Here is a 21,658-nt window from a genome sequence, read left to right as displayed (position 1 = left end):
GCACATTGCTCTTAGGTCCACTTTCCTTCTTTTCTCCTGCCTTCTCCTCTTCTCCTTTCTTCAGTGTTTCACCCCTTTGCTTTGACTGAAAAGAATCAGTCCTGCAATATATACTGCAATATATTGCTTACTTTTATACTCATAGTGTTTCTTATAGCCTCCACCCAGTGCAAGAAGGGATGGAGGAAAGCTGGAGAAGTAGATATCTGGCAACCGGATATATACACATTGTAAGTCTTGGTAAAAGTGGTAAAAGATGAATAAAACTTAACTGGGTTAACCAAATGAAAACCTGGCAAAAGTGGAAACCAACTGAGGACTGGGAACCAGACCAATTACCTAGGCACTTATTCTTAATCTTATATTCTTAAAAATCTGCCCTCTTTGACAATTACCACTATTCACTTTGAGTATCTATTTCACATTTCAGCATATGGGCTTCCATGTGACTGCCCTGTTTTGACACACCGTTTTAATTCCTATCCCCATAGTCATCTTTGCCAGCTGGTCAGTCCCACCACAGTGCACATTTTTTACTCCCATTCCAGTACTTTCTGTAATTTTGGTCCTGGCCTCCTGATTCCAATGGCATTTCTTCTATCATCTAGAAGATAGAAATGCTGGAAGTTGTCCTGCTTAACCTAAATTCTTGGATAATGACCCTTCACTCCCCAGATTCAAGACAAGAGTCACACCTCTAGGATGGTTCTAGATCTGTGAACTTTTGGGTTCAGGTTTAGATGACCACAGCCAACTTTTTGGAGAGAATAATTGTTTTTTATATTAAACACACACATGGTTGTGCCATGCACTAAAACACAAAACATGCTTTCAGACATATTTCATATCCTTATGAAGCCCCCAGATCTGAGACAAGTTCTTATCTATCTCTGCCTTAGGGTTAGATTAGCGAAAAAAATCTAAGGAGTACCTACTTGATAAATGGTTAAAGTCATACCTGGAAAAAGATATAATTTGTAAACTTATGTTAAGAAACAAAAAATTTTCCACATGGTAGAAGGTAAAGAAATTGGTTCTACCTTTACCAAGTACAGACAGAAACTATATAATATAGTTGTTACTAATTCTTAGTTTTAAACAGTCTTTAAAAGAGAAGAAGAAAAATTTGACAAGAATTAACAGTAAGATTGTGGTGCGGAGAAGAGGAAACTGGAAGAGGCAAAAACTAGAGAATGGAGAATTAAAGATAATGGAAAAAGCTTGAGAGAATTTCACTATTGGCTTGTGATGAATGACCCACCTTGTGTTAGCAGACAACAGAGAAATCCATACCTGGGTTTGAGGTCAATTACTAAGTACTTCATTCATATCTACCTGTAACAGTTTCAATGAGATTTTCAAATTTTCTGTTTTTGTACGTGAATTCTTCTTCTGCCACCTGAAGCTGTGGAAGACACTCGACTAACTCAACTTCCTTTTCTTTGCTAATTTGCGCTTCTTCAGCGAATCTTTGCTTGAAAGACAGAAAGCTGATTGTGAGGTATGATTATGGAGAATTCACACAATATTCTAGAGTAGAAGGTAAGTTCATTGATGCGGTAAATTCTGTCTTGGACACCTCTTATCCTAAGTTGCATAGAAAGATATCTGGCACACACTAGATATTTAATAAGTATTTGTTGGCTGACTCACTGACTCTCTGGCAATCTACAATGTTAGGAGATTAAATTCGCTGGGCTCTCCAAAGATCCTTTCGGTTCTATAGCTTGACTGCTATGGTCCTATTGCTGTTACCTTATATGTGCCCTGAGATATACTTGAGAAACTTTCTTTCAATTGATCATACATTATGAAACCTGGAGGAGGGAATGGCAACCCACTCCAGTATTCTTGGCTGGAGAATCCCATGGACAGAGGAGCCTGGGGTGCTACAATCCATGGGGTCGCAAAGAGTCAGACACAACTCAGTGACTAAGCACAAGCACAGTAAAACAAAATATATGCCAGCTCTAAGAAATGTGGATGTAAGTAAGAAATGGGGAGGGGGCAGAAATAAATGGATATAATACTACAATTAATGGGTTAAAAGTGCCCAAAGCAAAACATGAAAATGCCTGCTTACTTATTCAAACTCAGGTTTTATTTAGTTTCAAATGGAATATAGTTGAGTCTCTCTTAGAAAGTCAGGGTGGACTTAAACTAATGACTAAGGCAAAGACAGCCAGCTGACGTACTATCCACTCTCCTGTCCGATAGCATCAGAACCCCTGAGTTTTAGCCGAGCAGATGGCTGCCAACGAGAGTGATTTCTCAGCTTCCCTACTGAGTGCATTTGTGAGCAGAAGTGGGGTATGCCAGTTCTGGGTCCTGCCCATAAAACAGGAAGAAGTCCATGCCTCCTGGGTCCTTCCTCTTGCCCCTTGCTGGAAGAGGGTTAGAATGGAAGCTGACACTTGGACCCGCAGAAGTTAGCCTCCTGCCGAGGATGGCAGAGCGGCCTTTCCAGCCCTCAACCCCCTCCCTTTCAGCCTGTACCAGGGAAGAGAAATAAAAATCTCTCTTCTGTAATGACCACGTCAGGGGCTTCTTAACTAGATACTAAGACTCTTAAGATTTAAACAGGCCACACCTGACCCAGTTTACTTTTATTTTTTATCTAAGTTGAACACACACATAATTTAAAAGAAACCTAAATGCCAGCAACATCAGGCCTATCTCCCCAACAGGAGGTGCCCTTTCAACACAGCCAACCAGAGGCTAATGTCCATTGACCCCACCAAGGTGATAACTCAGTCCAAGAGAAAGAGTCCCGCAGAGGTGGATGTGAGGTCCTCCCTGGCTTAGAAGCCTCATATTCAAATTGAAGCCAATATCTCTTGGGCATACCTTCCGAGTCCATACCAGGGACATGCCCTTTTAAAAGAGGCACCAAATCCAGGAAAGCCCAATGCTCTGGTTTCCCGTTAGTTATTATCCTGGTCAAGATGCAACACACCAATAAAGTGTTGTTCTGCACAAGCAATGTTGCCTGATAATACCGCTGATAATCCATCTTTATCTGGTTACCAAGGGAAGGAGCCAGAAAATTAAGCTAAAATCAATTTCCCAATAAAAGACAGAGGATTGTTAACGCTTCAGTGCACGTCTTGCTTATGTTCACTGTATTTTGGCCTCTTTTTGATAGAGCACCTTGCTTGCCCTAATTACAATAATATAGTGATTTAATGGCTGGATAGGTCCCCTTCCAGACTGTCATTAGAATCCTTATGAATAACATAGAAAGACAAAAACAACATAAAACACCATAATATAAAATTATTACAATGTAGAATCAGGAGTAAATTTCTCCAGACTGCACTATTCAGAAACTGAATCATGTATTACCTATACTATGCTCTCTAAAAAAAGAATGGCCTAACAATGGATGCCTTCCTCACATAAGGAAGTGTGTGCATACTTTAATTCATTCCCATTGCCTGCACAAGCGTTAGGCTGCCTGCACCACCCTAACAAGAAACCATGTTCCTGTTTTACGCTTGGAGAGAGGACTGGGTACCAGGTACTGCAGCAGCTCAAGCAAGGGGGGTTTGCCTGCTGGCTCGGCTTCTTGCAGGTGGGCAGCTTCTTCAAATCATTCAAATTCTCCCTCAGCGTCCCTGTGTCCTGAGCCATGTGCATATGTAGCCCAGTGATGAAAGACTTGCTATGAAAGCTACTGATTTTGCTTTCCCTCCCTGTGAATTTGGGCTCTGTCCATCCAGAGGTCTTACTACTGGTGAGAATGATCCCACCAAGGGTACAATAATACTCCCATAAACCAAAATCTGAGGTTACTGCCTCTCAATTTTGGGCTCCTCATGCCAACTGAACTAAAGGCAGAAATGGGATTCCAATGTGCCTGGGGTTATTGATGATGATTTTCAAGGGGAAAAGGGATTTATAACAGAAACACCCAGGCTGCCATCTGTCCATGTCTTTGTGTAAATGAGGCACAGGTGGACACAGCCCTGCAGGGGGCACATAGCCTGGCAAACAGACTATCTGCAGAAATATTCCTATCTGCAGTCTTACACTTCTGATTTACTTATTTTGCCTTATTTCATTGTATAAGCTTGAATGCAGTGTTAAATGGTGTCCTCGTCTTACTCCTGACTGTCCTCACTGGTTTACCATTAAGTATGATGGGTAAACTCTGTCATCTCTGTTGCAAAAATCATCTGAGATGATGACTACCTCTGACCACCCCTCAGTTACCATTCTGAGTCAAGCTACTTGGCATATTGATTTCACTTCCTAATTGGTCTTCCTGTATCCACCACTGCTTTCCTAAATTCTGTTCAATATAGCACCTAGAGTGATCCTATTTAAGTGAAGGCCATATGATTTCAGAATAAATAATCTTCACTCAGAACCTTCCAATGGCTTCCCAGCCCATGCAGAGAGAAAGACAATGTATTCACGAGGACCTACAATGAGGGGCAGGCCTGGAGCTGCCCCTTTTAGATCTCCCCTCAAGGAAGAATTCAGTGACCTGTGGCAAGGGAAGTGGCTGGCTGACAGCCTCCAGGGTGGTTGGCTCCTTCACAGCGACCTTGGCTATCTAGCCAAGACCGTGCTCTTCAGTGGCCCCCAACTAACTGTGTGGGCAAGGAGATGGTACAAGGGTGAGGCCATTTCTGCCCAAGGCAGGCCTCTTCCTATGGATAATCCTTGCTTTGGAGCTCCCCAGAGAGAGTCTGCAGCCTACAGAGTGGCCCCTGCCTAGTCCTTTCATAGGCATTACACCCTAATAAACATTTGAACTCCTAATTCCATGTCAGCATCTGCCTCTGGAAGATGAGTCCCCGCCCGGCTGGTACTCTCCCCTATTCTGCTGCAGCCACGCTGCCTCCCTGTCATCCCTCAAATAGAAAGTCTTGTCTCAGAACCTTCAGGCTCAGCATGTCCTCTGCCTGGAGCCACCTTCTCCAGATGTCTGCACATCACACTTTCTCATATCCTTCAGGGCTGTACCCTTCTCTGACTCCCTGTTTAAAATGACACATAGACTGCATTATATACACTTACCCTAGTCTACTTTCCTGTTTTTATTTTCTCTATAACATTTATTGCCATTGAAAATATCACATGTTCTACTGTTTATTTTCAATCACCCCCCACTCCAATGGAATGTTTCGTAAGGACAAAGCTCTTTATCTGTTACCGCCCCCCCCCTTTTTAAAATTTCTGTTTTTCAAAATTTAGAAGGATACTGAGCATGTAGACATGCTACGACCAGTGGAGAAATGCTTTTCACCTTGCTGCTTCTTCCTTCTGTTCCTTCTAATTTTGTATGTGTTTGTGCAATGCTTTCTTTCCCTTGTTTGTTCCCTGAGTTGTGCCAGTTTCCATTTCCCCTCTTGCTATTTCTGGCCATCCCCTTCTGACGTCTCTTCCCTGAGTTCCTGTATTTCCATGCTGCTAATCTTCCTTGGCACCTCTATGAACTTTTTTCTGAATTCACAGACGAATGTTGAATCATAGTTTTCAACTGTTCCAGAACAATTTTTTGAGTGTTCTTCATTTTATGAAAGTTTCATTCCCCCTTCACCCTGTTTTTCTCATAGTATTTTTGTGCAGAAGATTTTCCTGCTTCTAGAATTGACTTTTTCTGGGACCAGTTATCTGCAGAGGGTTTCTGCAGGGCATGGCAGAGTGTGTGTGGCCATGGTGGAGGGCGGAGAGTGGGCTTGGATCAGGGGAAGATCTAAACTTTGAAATGTAAGGACTGCCTATTCCCTTGCTACAGCAAGGCACTGCTGCCTTCAAATAAAGCTCCTCTTTGGGGTAGCCAGGCCTTTTTCCTTCTCTTCAAACTGAATCAAGTTCAGGAAGTCTTCTATTACCACCTCTTTACTTCTCAGCTACTTTATTAACGGTGGTCTCCAAAAAACATGCCCTTGCCTGTCAAGGTAACACCATCACCTTGTCAGGTTTTGGTTTTCTGTTGTTTCCACTCTCTGCCCTGTGAGTCTTTCTCTCCAGCATCCATGTCCTATTCTATCCTAGGGCAGCCGCCTGGCAGTTTCCAGGTCAGTACCATGACCTCTCTTTAAGGAGAACCTCTGAGATTGGCCTTCCAGGTCTCCCTCACCCTTCATTCCTCTCCCCCACTGTCTCCTCTTTCAGCTCTGCATGATTTTCCCCAACACTCCACCTTATCTCCATGGATTTTTGCCAGCACTTCTACATAACTTGGAGTGTGTGATATTTTTTTAACTAAAAAAAAAATATTTCTTGTTGCTCTATTTCTTTTTTAGGAAAAGAAGAAATATTCAGAATTTAATTGTAGTCTTGTTCAAACTAGAAGATTTACTTTACATTTAATTGAATAGTTGGGGAGATACCCTGGAGAAGGGAAAGGCTACCCACTCCAGTATTCTGGCATGGAGAATTCCATGGACTCTATAGTCCATAGGGCTGCAAAGAGTCAGACACAACTGAGCAACTTTCACTTTCACTAACTGAATAGCATGAAATATACCCTCCCCTTCATACAGCCACAAAAAGTTGTTCTTAGATATAAAATAAAACTTACTTCAAACTTGCTTAATTCTTGAATTAACTTTTGTTCTTTGATAACAAATTCATCCTCCTCTTGTTTTAATTCTAATGTAAGTTGTTCAATCTGTGCCACAAACTCGTTGATATCATGTTGTCTAATATTGGTCTAATTAGGGGAAAAATGAGAATTTATCATCTGTCTTGTAGCAGTCAGTATTATATTTTCAAACAGTCAGATAAATCAATAGCTTTCTGCATCACATTTGGCTAATTTGTCTCAGTAACTACTGGGGAGGGGGGGATGTTTTTTCCCTTCAGAGATTAATTTCTTCACCAAACAACATGTGTAAATGACATTAGGAAATTGGGCATGGAACTAGTAGGGGCTGGAGGGTAGGCAGAGGATAAATATAAGAGCTAAATAAATGATGTTTAGTCCCTTTATTTTTAGAGATAGTTTCCCTAAACACTGTCCTCAAGTTTCAGTTACATACTTCAAAATCATATTCTGGAGAGAATTGCTATTTTGCTAAATTCCTACAGTTAATACATGGCAAATGGATACATTTCTTAAGAAAGTTACATAATTTACTCTAGACATGAAATCAGCAATAAGATAAAGCATAGTGAAATACTGAAGAATTACTGATATGCAATCAATAAAGAGAGCAAACACAAGCTCCTTGGGTTCCTTTACCTCTTCTATTAATTCATTGCGCCTATTTTCAGCTTCTTGAATTTTATCTATAAGTTCTTTTATTTCATCTTTTATATTTTTGATCCAACGCGCATGTTTTTTTCGCAAACAAGCTATTTTCCACTGAGCTATAATACTGGAGATGAGAACAAAAAGAATTATCGTCAAATTGACATCACAGTTCATTGAAAAGATGAAGGAATTCAAAGCAAAACAAATAGTATTATGATCATACAAAATTATCTGTGCTATTGATGATGCAGACTAGGCACATTAGCTGAAAAAATAAGACAAAACATTAACTGCCCAAATGCCATCTCTGCAAGCTGCTTCACATGAAGTTGTGTCCGTACATCCAGCAGGGCGGTCAACAAACCACACTTGATAGCTTACCTCCTCTATAAAAGGATAGAAATGAGGAAGGCTTAGGGGTTGGTGAAAAAAGAGAAGTCCCAGACAGAAATGGTAAAGGAATTACCTAAATTACTCAAAGTGCTAGTAAGAAGTCTCAAGCTCCTGAATTCTCAAATTTTTCTCTCCACCATAACATAAAAAAGGTAACTGGACAAGAGTAAAAATGTGCAACTAGAGTCTTATAAATAGTATAATAACAATGACAACAACAATAAAATATATCTAAGTTTCTGCGGGTGTTTAAGTTTCTAGGTGCTGGGCACTGGGCTATACACTTCACATAGATCATCTCATTTATCATTCATGCAATCTTACAAGGTGGGTACTACTATCATTCCTTACTTTATAGGGATGGGAACAGAGAGATATTAAATAACTCAGCCCTGGTCATAGAGCTAACAAGAGGCAAAACAGCCAAAGTAGTTCATCTGCTGAGACTGTGTGCTTAACCACTCTCCTCTGTCCCTTCACATCACCTTCCTTACTGGTCCACATAGGCTGCCTGGATGAGTAAGACCCATTGTCACAAATCTTGACAATTATATTCTGGTGACTTTGCATGATTGGAATGAAAAGCTTTGTTTCTGTTCAATTAACAAAATATCAAACTAACAAACACATCTAGAGCCAAGAGAACTCACACAACTTAATTTTGTGGGAAATAACTTCCATGGACTCTGGCAACCAACAAGCACTCTGATTTCTTCCAACTTTGGGGCACGTTAATTAAGACAACATACAGTACTTATGATATAAATAAGCTTTTTTTTTTTTTTTTTACCATCTCAGAGTTTCTCTTTCCATGTTCTCATTCAGGATTTTTATTTGTTTCCGATATATTTCCTTTGTTGCTCTAAAAATAAGAAAAACATATTGGATTTTGCATTTATGGGAGCTGTTAAATGTATAATAGACTTAATATAATTCTTCACAATAATGCAACCTTATTGTGGTAGCACAATAAGGCTACCATCTAATTGGGAGACAAAACACCAGTACAACTAAAGATTTTAGTGCCAGACTAATGGAAAGACAATTACAATTTTCTGGCCAGTGCAAACTGCTTTTGCAAGTTTTGAGGCCAAGAATAAGGAAGAACAGATTTTGGCGAGGCAGTTGAGGACAGGTTATTAGGGAATAATATTTAATAGGGGGAAGAACATGGAGGTGATATCTCACCAAGGAAAAGACATCATCATTTGCAAACACACAGAGGAAAGGAGCAGCTAGTCAGGACGCTTGGGACTAAGGCAAACTTACTGCATACAGAGGACATGAAGGGAAATAACTCTACATAGGAAGGGTTTAGGTCAACAAATTGGTGAGGAACTATGGATTTTAGATTGAGTTCTGATTTGCTGCAATGTATAATTTAGACATTATACACAGGTATAGGGGGCTTCCCTGGTAGCTCAGATGGTAAAGAATCTGCCTGCAATGCAGAGACTCAGGTTCAATCCCTGGGTTGGGGAAGATCCCCTGGAGAAGGGAATGGCAACCCACACTAGTATTCTTGACTGGGAAATCCCACGGACAGAGGAGCCTGGCGCGCTACAGTGCATGGGATCTCAAAGAGTCCGTCACGACTGAGCGACTATAAATTTCACTTTCTTCCATAACTTAGAAAGCCAATATAGATTCTGGAATTAGTGATAAGTAGTAATTAAGAATGGAAGATGTGCTTGTGGATCTGTGGTGAAGGGGAATGTGGAGACTCTAATGTAGGTATTAGAAGCAGCTTATGTAGAACTCAGCATCTGTCTATCCTTTCATTGAAAGATTGAATGATAATGACCTTTCTGGACTGTAAAACAGAGATAGACAATTATGAACCTCCTTTTCTATAGTATATTTCAAATTTTACAGGCTTATTACCATTTATTAAAAAATAAATGCAGAGGAAGGAAGATTAAAATGTTCAAAGGTAATAAACATACCGATGAAGCTCACCGAGAGTGATAAGTCCTTCTTCCATATTTTTGATGTCTACTTTTCTTTTTGATAGGAAGTTTTCTTTCTGAGCTATAAATGCCAGTTGTTTTTGATTTCTACCATGAAAAAATAGTTATCATACGTTGAACGTTGAAATCATTTTTAACTCCTTAGCATAAGAAAATATGCAATCAAAAACAAGAATTCAGAAAGTAGTTTGGAAATTTCAGTTCAGGAACTATTTACCAGATAAATTAGTAAAAAATAGAAACAAAGTTTTTTTCCTAGTAGTGGCTAGCTCTAAGAAAATCATCAAGCCATGAAAGGAACATTAATTGTAATAGTAACCATAAAACCATAAGAATATTTCAACAGCACTTTGCCTTGCTGAGTGGGTGTGTCTCTTTTAATGAATTTATCAATTCTGGTATTTTATTTTGGAAAATGTGAAGGAATCAATCAGACTAACTTTAGATAGTGGTCTATCTCTTCCTAGCAGTGTGACCTTGAAAAGAGACTTCACCTATGGATAAGCTTCAGTTTCGCCATTCATAAAATGGGGACCATAATACCTATCTCACTGGTTATAAGAATTTAAATGAAATGTAAAGTGCTGAAGCCAGTGAGCAGCACCCATGAGAAATTCTCTGAAAAGTGATTATTTTTTGTCCCTAACTTACAGCGTGAATAATGGAAAGTTTATGATTTTGTTCAAATTTCCAGACATTGATAGGACGTACATGCCTGTAACAGGAAGTACTTTATCTAAGCGTCTCATCTTCTTCAAAATGTCTATGGACTGAATTGTGTCCTCCTACAAATTCATATGTTGAAGCCTTAGGCCCCAGTGAAATGGTATTTGAAGATGGGGTCTTTGGGAAGACATTAGATCTATATGAGGTCATGAGGGTAGAGTCCTCATGGTGAGACTAGTGCCCTCATAAGCAGAGATACCAGACAGCTCTATCTCTCTATCTCCCTTCTGTGAGGACACAGCAAGAAGATGGTTGACCATCTTCTTCATGCAAGTTAGGAAGAGAGTTCTCACCAGAATCTGGCCATGCTGGCACCCAGATGTCAGATGTCCAGCTTCCAGAACTATGAGAAATAAATTTCTGTCATTTAAATCTCCCCGTCTATGGTAATTTGTTATGGCAGCCCAAGTTGAAGAGGACAAATACCAATACCAGTAGTAAATGTTTCAGGGCTACAATTATTTGTCACCAGAACATTTTATGATTCAAACTGATAACTTAGTATTGATCTAAGGAAGTTATTGCCTGAAGAATACTAACTGTATCATTCTTAGTAGGCTATTCAATTGGATAAGATAAAAAGATTGTAGGAACTCTCTGTATCATAAAGACTACAACAATGACCATAAATCCAGCTTCACATAAGTGGGCCTGGACACCATAATTACACTTCCATGTGACTTAATTTTAAGTGTAGTAATGGATTATTACTTATATAATTGATTAGGAAAACACTGGTGAATGCCCATTACCTGCTAAGCAATGGAAAAGATCCCGAGGATATAGTGCTAAGATGGAGCAACTGCGCTGATCTGTCATAGCTCAGTGGGACAAAGTGATGTGTACCCAGGTGATAACAATGCAATGACTAATGAAAAAGAGTGACCTTAGAGGGATGTTTCATAGGGGCCATTCTGGCGAGAGGGAGATAGATAAGTTAGGGGTGGTAAAAGGGAAAGTGGGAAGAACTCCTGAGAGGCAAACCAAATCAAAGAGGCTAAAAGGGGTGAAAACAGTGGAGTTGGATAGGAGGACAGGATATATTTGAGAAATATTTGGGAGGTGGAACTGACAAACATTGGTGATTCCTGGTAAAATATAGGAGTTTCCTTGAATACTTTCCCAGTCTCTGGGTTAGGGGATTATGTCAATGACCAGATCTTTTCCTGAGATAGGAAATTTAAGTGCAGAGCCAGTTTCTGATGACAGTAGATCTCACAGTTTCTCTAGGCAGTCTTACGGAGTAAAAACTCAGTTATTCGTCCAAGAATCTGACGTAGAAGTAAAAATAATAGGTTTGGTGTTTATGGATTTGATCTGACCCATATGAGGAAAGCATTATTCAGTATGTATAGAGGCAAATTTGGGGCCTATTTATGACTGGATAAAGAATATTTCATTGTTGTCAATAGATTTTAAAACTAGGATAAGTTTAAATGGAGAAGCAACCCATAACTATAGTATGTTGAGTCATGTATAGGTCATGGATAGAAACATACTCAGAATAAATTCTCCGTTTCTGCATGAAAACTTTATCCTCTTCATTTAAGACAATCTTATATTGTCTGGAAACTGTTTGCAATTTCTCTCGTAGAGCTTTGTTGTCTAAATGACATTTGTGTAACTTTTCAGCCATCTAGGAAAAAAAAAAGGAATTGAAGTAGAGGATTTGTGTCATGGTTTCTCTGATGGGCAACTCACTAGAGCACTGAGCATATTAACACCCATATAAGACTATGCCTTAAATGTTGAGTAATTTATTTCCACATCAGATATGTAATTGTACACTTGGGGCCTCAAATATGACAAATGTATAGAAAGGTAATAAACACTGATGAGAAACCATAAAGTAATAATTCATATTGAAATAAGAATTAATAAAGTAGGATCATTCAGCAAGATCTGTATGTCCTTTTCCCAGAAGATAAATTATACCAGGGGAAAAAAAACATATCATCAGTAGGAACTCTTGCTCAAAACCTCTTTGAGTAGATATTATGCTTACCTTTTCTTAAATATTTCTATTCAAGGACAAAAGACAGTAAACATTAATTTTCTGAATGAGGTAAGAACTTGGTGCTTGGATGTCTCTACTGAATGGCTTCAAATGAGGAAGGAATGGTGGGCTAAGGATCACTGAAATAGCAGGATGAAAGGGATCTAAAAAGTGTTGCAGAATAAGATAATGAGGAATTAGTAGGCCTAATTCTATAAAAAAGCAAAAATCCAGACTGGTAAACCTAGCACTGAAAACTCTTATTCTGATATTGGTGGTTGTAGTTTAGTCATTAAGTCGTGTCCACCTTTTGCGACCCCATAGCCTGCAGCCCACCAGGCTCCTCTGTCCATTGAACTTCCCAGGCAAGAATATTGGAGTGGGTTACCATTTCCTTCTCCAGGGGGATCTTCCTGACCCAGGGATTGAACCCACATCTCCTGCATTGCAGGCAGTCTCCAGCACTCAGGCAGATTCTTCATGACCAGGAAAGTCCTTTTACTCTGAGGACATTTATTAATATAGAAGAAATCATTTGGAAACTGAGGTTTGGTTCTCTTACTTGACATGGGGGACAAAAGTAAATACTTAGAGCTCATCCAGGTGTTAAGCCTGATAAAACCTCCCACCACTTCAGTCTGGGATCCCAAAGAGCTTTACTCTCTGAAAAAAAAGTGAATTAAAAGCTAACAAGCACAGTCAGTCACTCACTCATGCAATCCCATGGATTGTAGCCTGCAAGGTTACTCATCCATGGAAATCTCCAAGCAAGAATACTGAAGTGGGTAACATTCCCTTTTTCCAGTAGTCATGTATGGATGTGAGAGTTGGACTATAAAGAAAGCTAAGTGCCTAAGAATTGATGCTTTTGAACTGTGGTGTTGGAGAAGACTCTTGGACTGCAAGGAAATCAAACTAGTCCATCCTAAAGGAACTCAGTCCTGATTATTCATTGGAAGGACTGATGTTGAAGCTGAAACTCCAATACTTTGGCCACGTGATGCGAAAAACTGAAGCTCATTGGAAAGCACTCGGGGAAAGATTGAAAGCAGGAGAAGAAGGGGACGACAGAGGATGAGATGGTTGGATGGCATCACTGACTTGATGGACATCAGTTTGAGCAAACGCCAGGAGTTGGTGATGGACAGGGAAACCTGGCATGCTGCAGTCTATGGGGTCACAAAGAGTCAGATACGACTGAGTGACTGAACGGAACTGACCTGAAGCATGGTCAAGCATGACTTCAGTCACCAGGGAACCTAAAGGTGGATTAGGAAAGTTTGGAACTGGTAACATCCCAGGTATCTGACAAAAGTGAATAAAATCTGTATCTGAGAAATATACTGTCATCCTATACCTCAAATTGTTTCTACAAACGCCTTTTTTGAAGAACACTGTCCAGTTTCCTACCAGGAACAGAAGGAAACAAGACAGCATGGACAAAAACTGGCAGAAACTATAGATAACAGAAATAGTCCTACAAAAATACCAGACATTGGAAATAGACACTGAAATACAGAAGTACTGTATTTATTATGACCAAAGAAATCCTAGACATGCTTGACAAATATGGCAAGGATTCAGAAACAATAAAGAGTAACAAAGCAGAGTTGAAAATTTCCCAACTCAAAAATACAAAAGCCAAATTAAGAATTGAAATGAGACCATTCACCCCAGAATGCAACTAAGGGAGACAAAAACTAGAAACCAGAGAAGAGCAAGTAAGAAACAGAGAGGATATTTTATTAGTACACATGATTGTGTACATAGAATTGGAGTAGTGGGAAAAGCACAGGACAAAATAAATACATGAACAGATAATGGCTGAAAATTTTGAAGAAATTATAAAATACAGCAATTCACAGATTTAAGATGTCCAATAAATCCCAAGCAGGATAAACAAAAAGAAAAACCTGGACATATCATAGTGAAATTGAATAATTAAGTCAAAGGGAACAAAAAAGACCTAAGGTAAATGAAAGATATGCTGTATTCATGGACTAGAAACTTCAGTATTGTAAAAGTGCAAAATCCTCCCCAAAGTGATCTACAGATTTCATTCAACCCCAATCAAAATCCAAACAGGTTTTTTGGGCAGCATTCTTTTTGTTTCCATTTGTACTGAACACATTTTCCCACACCCTCACTTTCAGTCTGAGTGTGTCTTTAGATATGAAGCTAGTGTCTTGTAAGCAGCATATATAGACATTAAAAAAAAAAATCCATCAGCCACTCCATATCTTTGATTGGCATATTTTTCCATTTTCCTTTAAAGCAATTATTGATAGATATGTATTTATTGATGTAAATATTGATAAATGTAATATGTAAAATGTAATATGATAATATGTAGATATTAATAGATATTTATTTATTCCTTGGTGGCTCAGTGGTAAAGAATCTTCCTGCCAATGTAGGAGATGCGGTTCGATCCCTGGGTCTAGGTCGGGGAGAACCCCTGGAGAAGGAAATGACAACCCACTCTAGTATTCTTGCCTGAGAAATCCCAAGGACAGAGAAGTTTGGTGGGCTACACAGTCCATGGAGCTACAAAAGAGTCAGACACAACTTAGCAGCTAAAACAACAACGTGTACTTATCAACACTTTGTTGATTATTTTCAGGTTGTTTTGGTAGTTTTTTGTTCATTCTTCATCTTTTGTTCTCTTCCCTTGTGATTTGATTACTATCTTTAGTGTTATGTTTAGATTCCTTACTCTCTCTCGTGTGCATCTATTACAAATTTTTTGTCTATGGTTACCATGACATATACACATAGCAGGGCTGCACTGGGGGCTCAGATGGTTCAAGAATCTGCCTGCAATGCAGGAGACTCGAGTTCAGTCCCTGGGTCAGGAAGATCCCCTGGAGAAGGGAATGGTCACCCACTCCAGTATTCTTGCCTGGAGAATTCCTTGGACAGAGGAGTCTGGCAGGCTACAGTCCATGGGTCATAAAGAGTCAGACACGACTAAGCAACCATCACTTTCACTTCATACACATAACATTTAGATATGTGTGATTAAGTTAACTCATGCATGGATGTGAGAGTTGGACTATAAAGAAAGGTGAGCACCAAAGAATTGATGCTTTTGCACTGTGGTGTTGGAGAAGACTCTTGAGAGTCCCTTGGACTGCAAGGAAATCCAACCAGTCCATCCTAAAGGAGATCAGTCCTGGGTGTTCATTGGAAGGACTGATGTTGAAGCTGAAACTCCAATACTTTGGCCACCTGATGCGAAGAGCTGACTCATTGGAAAAGACCCTGATGCTGGGAAAGATTGAGAGCAAGAGGAGAAAGGGATGGCAGAGGATGAGATGGTTGGATGGCATCACCGACTCAGTGGACGTGAATTTGTGTAGGCTCTGGGAGTTGGGGATGGACAGGGAGTCCTGGCATGCTGCAGGTCATGGGGTCACAGAGAGTTGGACACAACTGAGGGACTGAACTGAACTGAACTGAAGTTAATGATCTTAAGTTTGAACACATTCTAACAACTCTGCATTTTTACTACCCCTACACACTTAATATTTTTGACATCATACTGTCCATCTTTTTGTTTTTTGTACAACTTAACTTATTGTGGATAGACAATTTTACTGCATTTATATTTTGAGCTTCTCACTAGCTTTATAAGTGGTTGACCTTTACTGTATGCTTGCCTTTACCAGTGAAATTTTTCCTTTCATAATTTTCATATTTCTGGCTATGGCCTTTTCTATTTAGAGAGGCCCCTTTAACATCTCTTGTAAAGTAGGTTTAGTACTGCTGAACTCTCAGCTTTCGCTTATCTATAAAACTCTTCATCTTTCATTAAAATTTGAATGACAGCCTTGTCAGGTAGAGAATTGGGTGTAGGTTTTATCCCTTCATCACTTTAAATTTATCATGCCACTTTTTTTCTGGCCTAGAAAGCTTCTGCTAAAACGTCAGCTGATAGTTTTCTCAGAGTTCTCTTGTATACAGCCAGTTGTTTTTCTTTTGCTGCTTTTAAGAGTCTCTGTTTATTTTTTTGCCATTTTCATTACAATGTGTCTTGGTGTAGTCCTCTTTGGGTTCATCTTGTTTGGGAATTTCTGTGCTTCCTGGACTTAGATATCTATTTTCTTTCTCAGGTTAGGAAAATTTCCAGCTATTATTTATTCAATTATGTTCTCTGCCCCTTTCTCTCTCTCCTCTTTCTGGGACCCCTATAATCTTAATATTAGAACACATTGATGCTGTCCCAGAGGTCTCTTAAACTATCCTCATTTTTTTTTTTTTAAACTTTTTTTTAATGCTTAGCTTAGGTGATTTTCACTATTTTCTTCCAGCTTTCTGATCAAATCTTTAAATCAGTTAGTGTGAATGATCATGATTATTATTAGCTAATGAAAATACTATCTTTGCAAAATTTCAGATTTTCACACATATTAAAATGTTAACTAAAAATTAATTATAATCTTAAAACCATCACTTCTATCTTCCTACCTGTTTTATCTTCAGCAATAATTCACTTTTTTCAGAATTTGATGAATCATCCAGTTTTTCCTTGTTATTCTTAAAAAAAAGCCTATGAACAAAGGAAACCAAATAAATTCCTATTAGGACATGTTTTCCAGAAAAACCACATTTACTTATGATATCAGAAACTTCCAGTCCCCATCTCCCTATGCAACATATTTATTTACTATTCATTAGAATAAACAAAAATTTTAGTCTTTTGATATGATGTATTAATATTTATTTATACATTAATTTAAGAAGCAATTTTTGAATACCTACACTTTGAAGGTGATATAGATACTGGAGATACAGCACAGGCAAAGTCTCTACCATCATGGAAATTACACTCTAGTGAAGTAGGCAGAATAGAAGCAAGTTATCAAAAAATATATATTTCAGATAGTGTTAAATGATCCAAAGACCACAAAGTAGGGTAAAGTAGAGAGAAATCCTGAGAATGATGATGTTAGTGTAGACAGGTGATTAGGGAACACCTCTTGGAATAATTTGTGAAAGACCTGAAGGATGAGAAGGAGCCAGATATGTGAAGACCTTAAGGAAGAGCTTTTCATATAGAAAGAACAGCAGGTGATAATAACCTGGGCAGGAACATGTTTGGTATATCTGATGAAGACAGGAGTTTGAGAAGGCTGAAGAGATAGACACAGCCCAGATCACATAGGGTCTTGAGAACAAGGTAGAAGTTCAGATTTTATTTTGAAGGAAACCAGGGAGGACTTTTTAAGGAAAGGAATGACAGGAACTGATTCACACCTTGTAAAGATGACTCTGGCTACTGAGTAAAGAAAGACAATAGCACAGGAAGACAGACTATGTAGAAGTCTATGGCAAGGGTCCAGAAGAGACAATGGGGGCTCAGACTGAGGCTGTAGTGGTGGAGCTGGTGAAAAGTAGTTGGACTCGGGATATATTCTGAAGATGAAGGCAATAGGACAAGACTTTGGATTTGGCTTGAGTTAGAGTTGGATTAGGGTTAGGTTAGGTTAGTTACCTAGTTGGGTTAGGGTTAGGTAGTGAGGAAAACTGGAATGGTGGATGACTTCTAGTTTTTTGACTGGAGTAATTAGGTAAACAGTGATATGGAAGACTCAAGGAAGAGCTATTTCAAGGAATGGGAAATTAAGAATTCTGTTTGGGACATGTATATTTGAGATATCCTTGAAGTGTGGTGGCTCAGATGGTAAAGAATCTGCCCGCAGTGCGGGAGAACTGGGTTTGATCCCTGAGTCAGGAAGATCCCTGGAGCAGACATGGCAACCCACTCCAGTATGCTTGCCTGGAGAATTCCATGGACAGAGGATCCCGGTGGGCTACAGTCCACAGGATCACAAAAAGTCAGACACAACTGAGAAGCTATAACTTTCAACTTTCCAAGTGCTAAGGTCAAATAAACTGCAGACTATATGCATTTAGAGGTCAGGGTTGAATATATAAATGTGGAAGTCACTAGAGGTACAGAAAGAATGAGACTGAATGAAGTCATGTATGGAGAGTATGAGTACAGAATAGAGGATGAATGGCTGAGAACTCCAAAATTTAGAGGCAGAAAGAAGAAATGGAACAAGTATAGGGTCCTGAGAAGGAGCAGTGTGGTAAGTGAAATAAGAGACGGTGATGTTTGGGAAGCCAAATGAAGAAACCATTTCAAGAAGACGGAAGTAAGCATCTGTGTCAAATTCTATTAAGAATTCAAAAACTTTGGACCAGATCACTGAAATTTGGCAGGATGAAAGTCATTGGTAACTTTGACAATTTTGAAACCACTCAGCACTTTAAAGAAAAAAAAGCATCTATAATTGTTACAGCCTCCTGCACTATAACGGCAAGTATATACTTTGGGTCACAAATTGGATGTCATTTATGTAGAATATTTAGTTTCTAATCTCTCAGTTCCCATGTGCTGATAACCAGCTCAATGACAAAGAAAGGTCATAGCAATTTAGAATGATAGGTACTGATTTGTCTTTTATTATGCAAATACATCATTCTGGATATTAATAATAATAAAGAAGAAGGATTAAACTAGCAGTGCCTCCCGTGGACTTGTGGTGAATTTTAGGTACTCTTAACTGTCCACATAAAGAATTTAAATTAATTTAAATTTAATTAAAATTCCACATATTTAATTTAAACTTGGAGTTGAGTAATTTTTGTTTTTTCTCAATATTTTGACCTCAAAATAGATGATGAGCTTGCAAGTTAAAGAATTCATGGTGGGCGGGACACGGGGAATTAAGACTTACAGATCAGTAAGAAGATAACCTATGCAAATTATTTAGTTTCTTGTTTAATTTAAAGAATGTTATAGATATTATAAAAATAACAGTTTGATTCTTTAAATTCACCAAACAAGAACTGAGCTGCTTCTCTCTACCACCAAAGGTAGAAAAAAGGAACCAAGTGAGAAAATAAAAATACAGAGAATTCTCTTTTAATTTGCTAAGTAATAAAGAGGAAAAAGTAAAGTTTTATTAATAAAAAGGGGGGAGGTAAATATCCTCAATCACCAAATTAGTCAAAAGCACTTTTTCTCAGTGAGATTCTACGTGAAAACTCTTAAAAAACTGGAATTTAAAAAAAAAAAAAAAAAAGGTGAGCCATTCAAAATGAAAGATCAATGGATCCCCATTTCCTTCTTTTTAAAAATGTTTTTATTTATTTTGTTTATTTGTTTTTGACTGTGCTGAGTCTTTGTTTCTGTGCGGGCTTTTCTCTGGTTGCGGTGAGCAGGGCCTTCTCTAGCTGTGATACGCAGGCTTCTCACCGTGGGGCTTCTTCTGCTTCAGAACACGGGCTCTCGGACACACACACTTCAGTAACTGCGGCATGTGAGCTCCGTGGTGACAGCTCCCGAGCTCCAGAGCACAGGCTCCATAGTTGTGGTGCGTGGGCTTCGTTACCCCGCGGCCTGTGGGATCTTCCCAGACCAGAGATCCAGCCGGTGTCTCTGCACTAGCAGGTGGATTGTTTACCGTTGGGCCAGGGAAGCCCCCCCCGCCTCCCATTTCCTTCTGGAACACACTTTTAAAACTAGTTAGTTAACATGAAGACTGCTTAAAATTTTTAAATTTTTCATCAGTGTAGCAGCAAGGCTTTTAATGATAACCCCTAGAAATAATTTTAAGAGCTAATCTGTAAATTCCATGATGATTTTCTGCCTGGTATGTAAGAAATAGATATCAACCAAAACTAACTTTGTCAAAGAAAAAGATTTTTTTATTCTGATTTTTAATTGTTGTGTTATTTGAGCTTTCTGTTTTCAAATCTAGTACTGAGTATAGAGATTATTGCATATTTTATGGACTGTTGATGGTAGAGTAGCACTGTGGTGTAATTGTTATTTTAGAGATATAACTTTAAGTGCAATACATTCAAACCTATGTAGAAAAGAGTCATATTATAATAAGATTCTATATGTGAAATTACATGTCTTTTTTGGAAACTGATCAGACCACAATTTGTCTTTTAAACTGTCAGCAAACCCTAGGGGTAATCCCAGAAGCCATATTTATATTGAAAGACCCCACCTTCCTGTCCAGAGCTGAGCTAAACAGTGTTTGTTGGGAAATCTGGGAATTCTCCTGGGAGAATCTGTTAGTCAGTCTCTAAAGTAGATGAACCTGTGCCAGGTAAACTCACAGTGTTTAGAATGGCCATGCTTACCCATGGGCTCACCAAGAAGACAACACAGCATGTAGATAAAGAGAATCATAGAAGGAAGCAAAGGCTGTGACCCTTGAAATGGAAGGAATATTTTCTTATGTTTCTGGTTTCCGTTCCTTGGGTAAATTTTGCCTTGAGGCTTCCCTGTATTTTCTCAATAAGTTCTGCAAGTCCTCTTTGACTATGAACAACAATTGTAACAGCATGGTTAGGTGAGTTTGTAGCATTATGGCCTTCCTCCAGGGGCATATTTGTTTATAGGGAGTAAGGAACTGAAATGAGGATAATCCATACCCCAAAATCCCTCCCTCTTCCTAAATTAAACACATCATCCTCAATTGTTTCTCCTAATCATCTGAAAAACTGGTTAATTTCACAATGAAGATGTGGTTCTATAAAGCTGAAAATCACAGAAACTTTAGTAAACTAAGAGAATATAATCTTCATCTAATATTAGAAAAAATTTTCTAATGAAAGTAACATCACATCTAGAAATGCTTCAGTGAAAATGAAGAATTATCCTTACATTTTATCCTCCAGGATCTTACAAGATTTCTTCATGTCTTCAACCTTTTCTTCCCACTGTCTTATTGATCCCTGTAGTCGTGCTAGTTCTAAATTGTGATCACTAAGAACCTGTTGAAAATTCAATAAATCATCAAATGACTCATGACAGCAGTTCAACTCACTAAATATTCATGTATCATCCATTCATCTTTTATACTGGGGGTGCCTTTAGTTAAAATAAAAATCAATCATTATATTACTTGTTTCTTTATAAAACAAACTGAGACAGAAATAATCCTGAAATCATCAGAAAAGAAAACAAAAAGAAAACCAAAACAACAGAACAAAAAACAAAATTTGGGAGGGAGAGAAATGAATTACAGCAATAGGAATGTAAAAACTATAAAAAAAAAACTTTAAAGACATGACTACCATTTAAAAAATTAAATATACATTTTAATAATTATTTAAAATAATGTTATTCCAGGATATTGGAATGAGTATTATTTTAAAAGTCCAAACAAATCAGGTCTTTTGCCTTATTTGATAGCTATGTTCACGCTGAAGATTTTCTCTTAATACTTAATCAGCATTTTGGAAAAGGAAAAATTGGGTCTGATGAAAAAATGTTAGCATAATTAAAAGAAAGAACTATGAATGAAGAAAATTCATAGTGAAACAGAT

At 38.5% G+C, this 21,658-nt stretch overlaps 1 protein-coding gene across 1 annotated transcript in view; it reads right to left on the bottom strand.

Annotated features, from left to right (window-relative positions):
- CCDC175 (coiled-coil domain containing 175) overlaps positions 1-21,658 on the bottom strand; it is a 69,729-nt gene that overhangs the window by 25,058 nt on the left and 23,013 nt on the right. Inside the window, exons 7-14 of the mRNA XM_043919938.1 lie at positions 20,994-21,103; positions 16,769-16,850; positions 11,802-11,938; positions 9,553-9,663; positions 8,397-8,468; positions 7,202-7,337; positions 6,539-6,670; positions 1,336-1,474 (exon numbers count right to left, since the gene is read on the bottom strand). Of these exons, the coding sequence (XP_043775873.1) occupies positions 1,336-1,474; positions 6,539-6,670; positions 7,202-7,337; positions 8,397-8,468; positions 9,553-9,663; positions 11,802-11,938; positions 16,769-16,850; positions 20,994-21,103 (919 nt within the window). The remainder of the gene's footprint in view (positions 1-1,335; positions 1,475-6,538; positions 6,671-7,201; positions 7,338-8,396; positions 8,469-9,552; positions 9,664-11,801; positions 11,939-16,768; positions 16,851-20,993; positions 21,104-21,658) is intronic.

The sequence above is a fragment of the Cervus elaphus genome, chromosome 12 (genome assembly GCF_910594005.1).
Source record: "Cervus elaphus chromosome 12, mCerEla1.1, whole genome shotgun sequence".
Taxonomy (NCBI): domain Eukaryota; kingdom Metazoa; phylum Chordata; class Mammalia; order Artiodactyla; family Cervidae; genus Cervus; species Cervus elaphus.
This window is presented reverse-complemented; position numbering and strand designations above follow the sequence as displayed.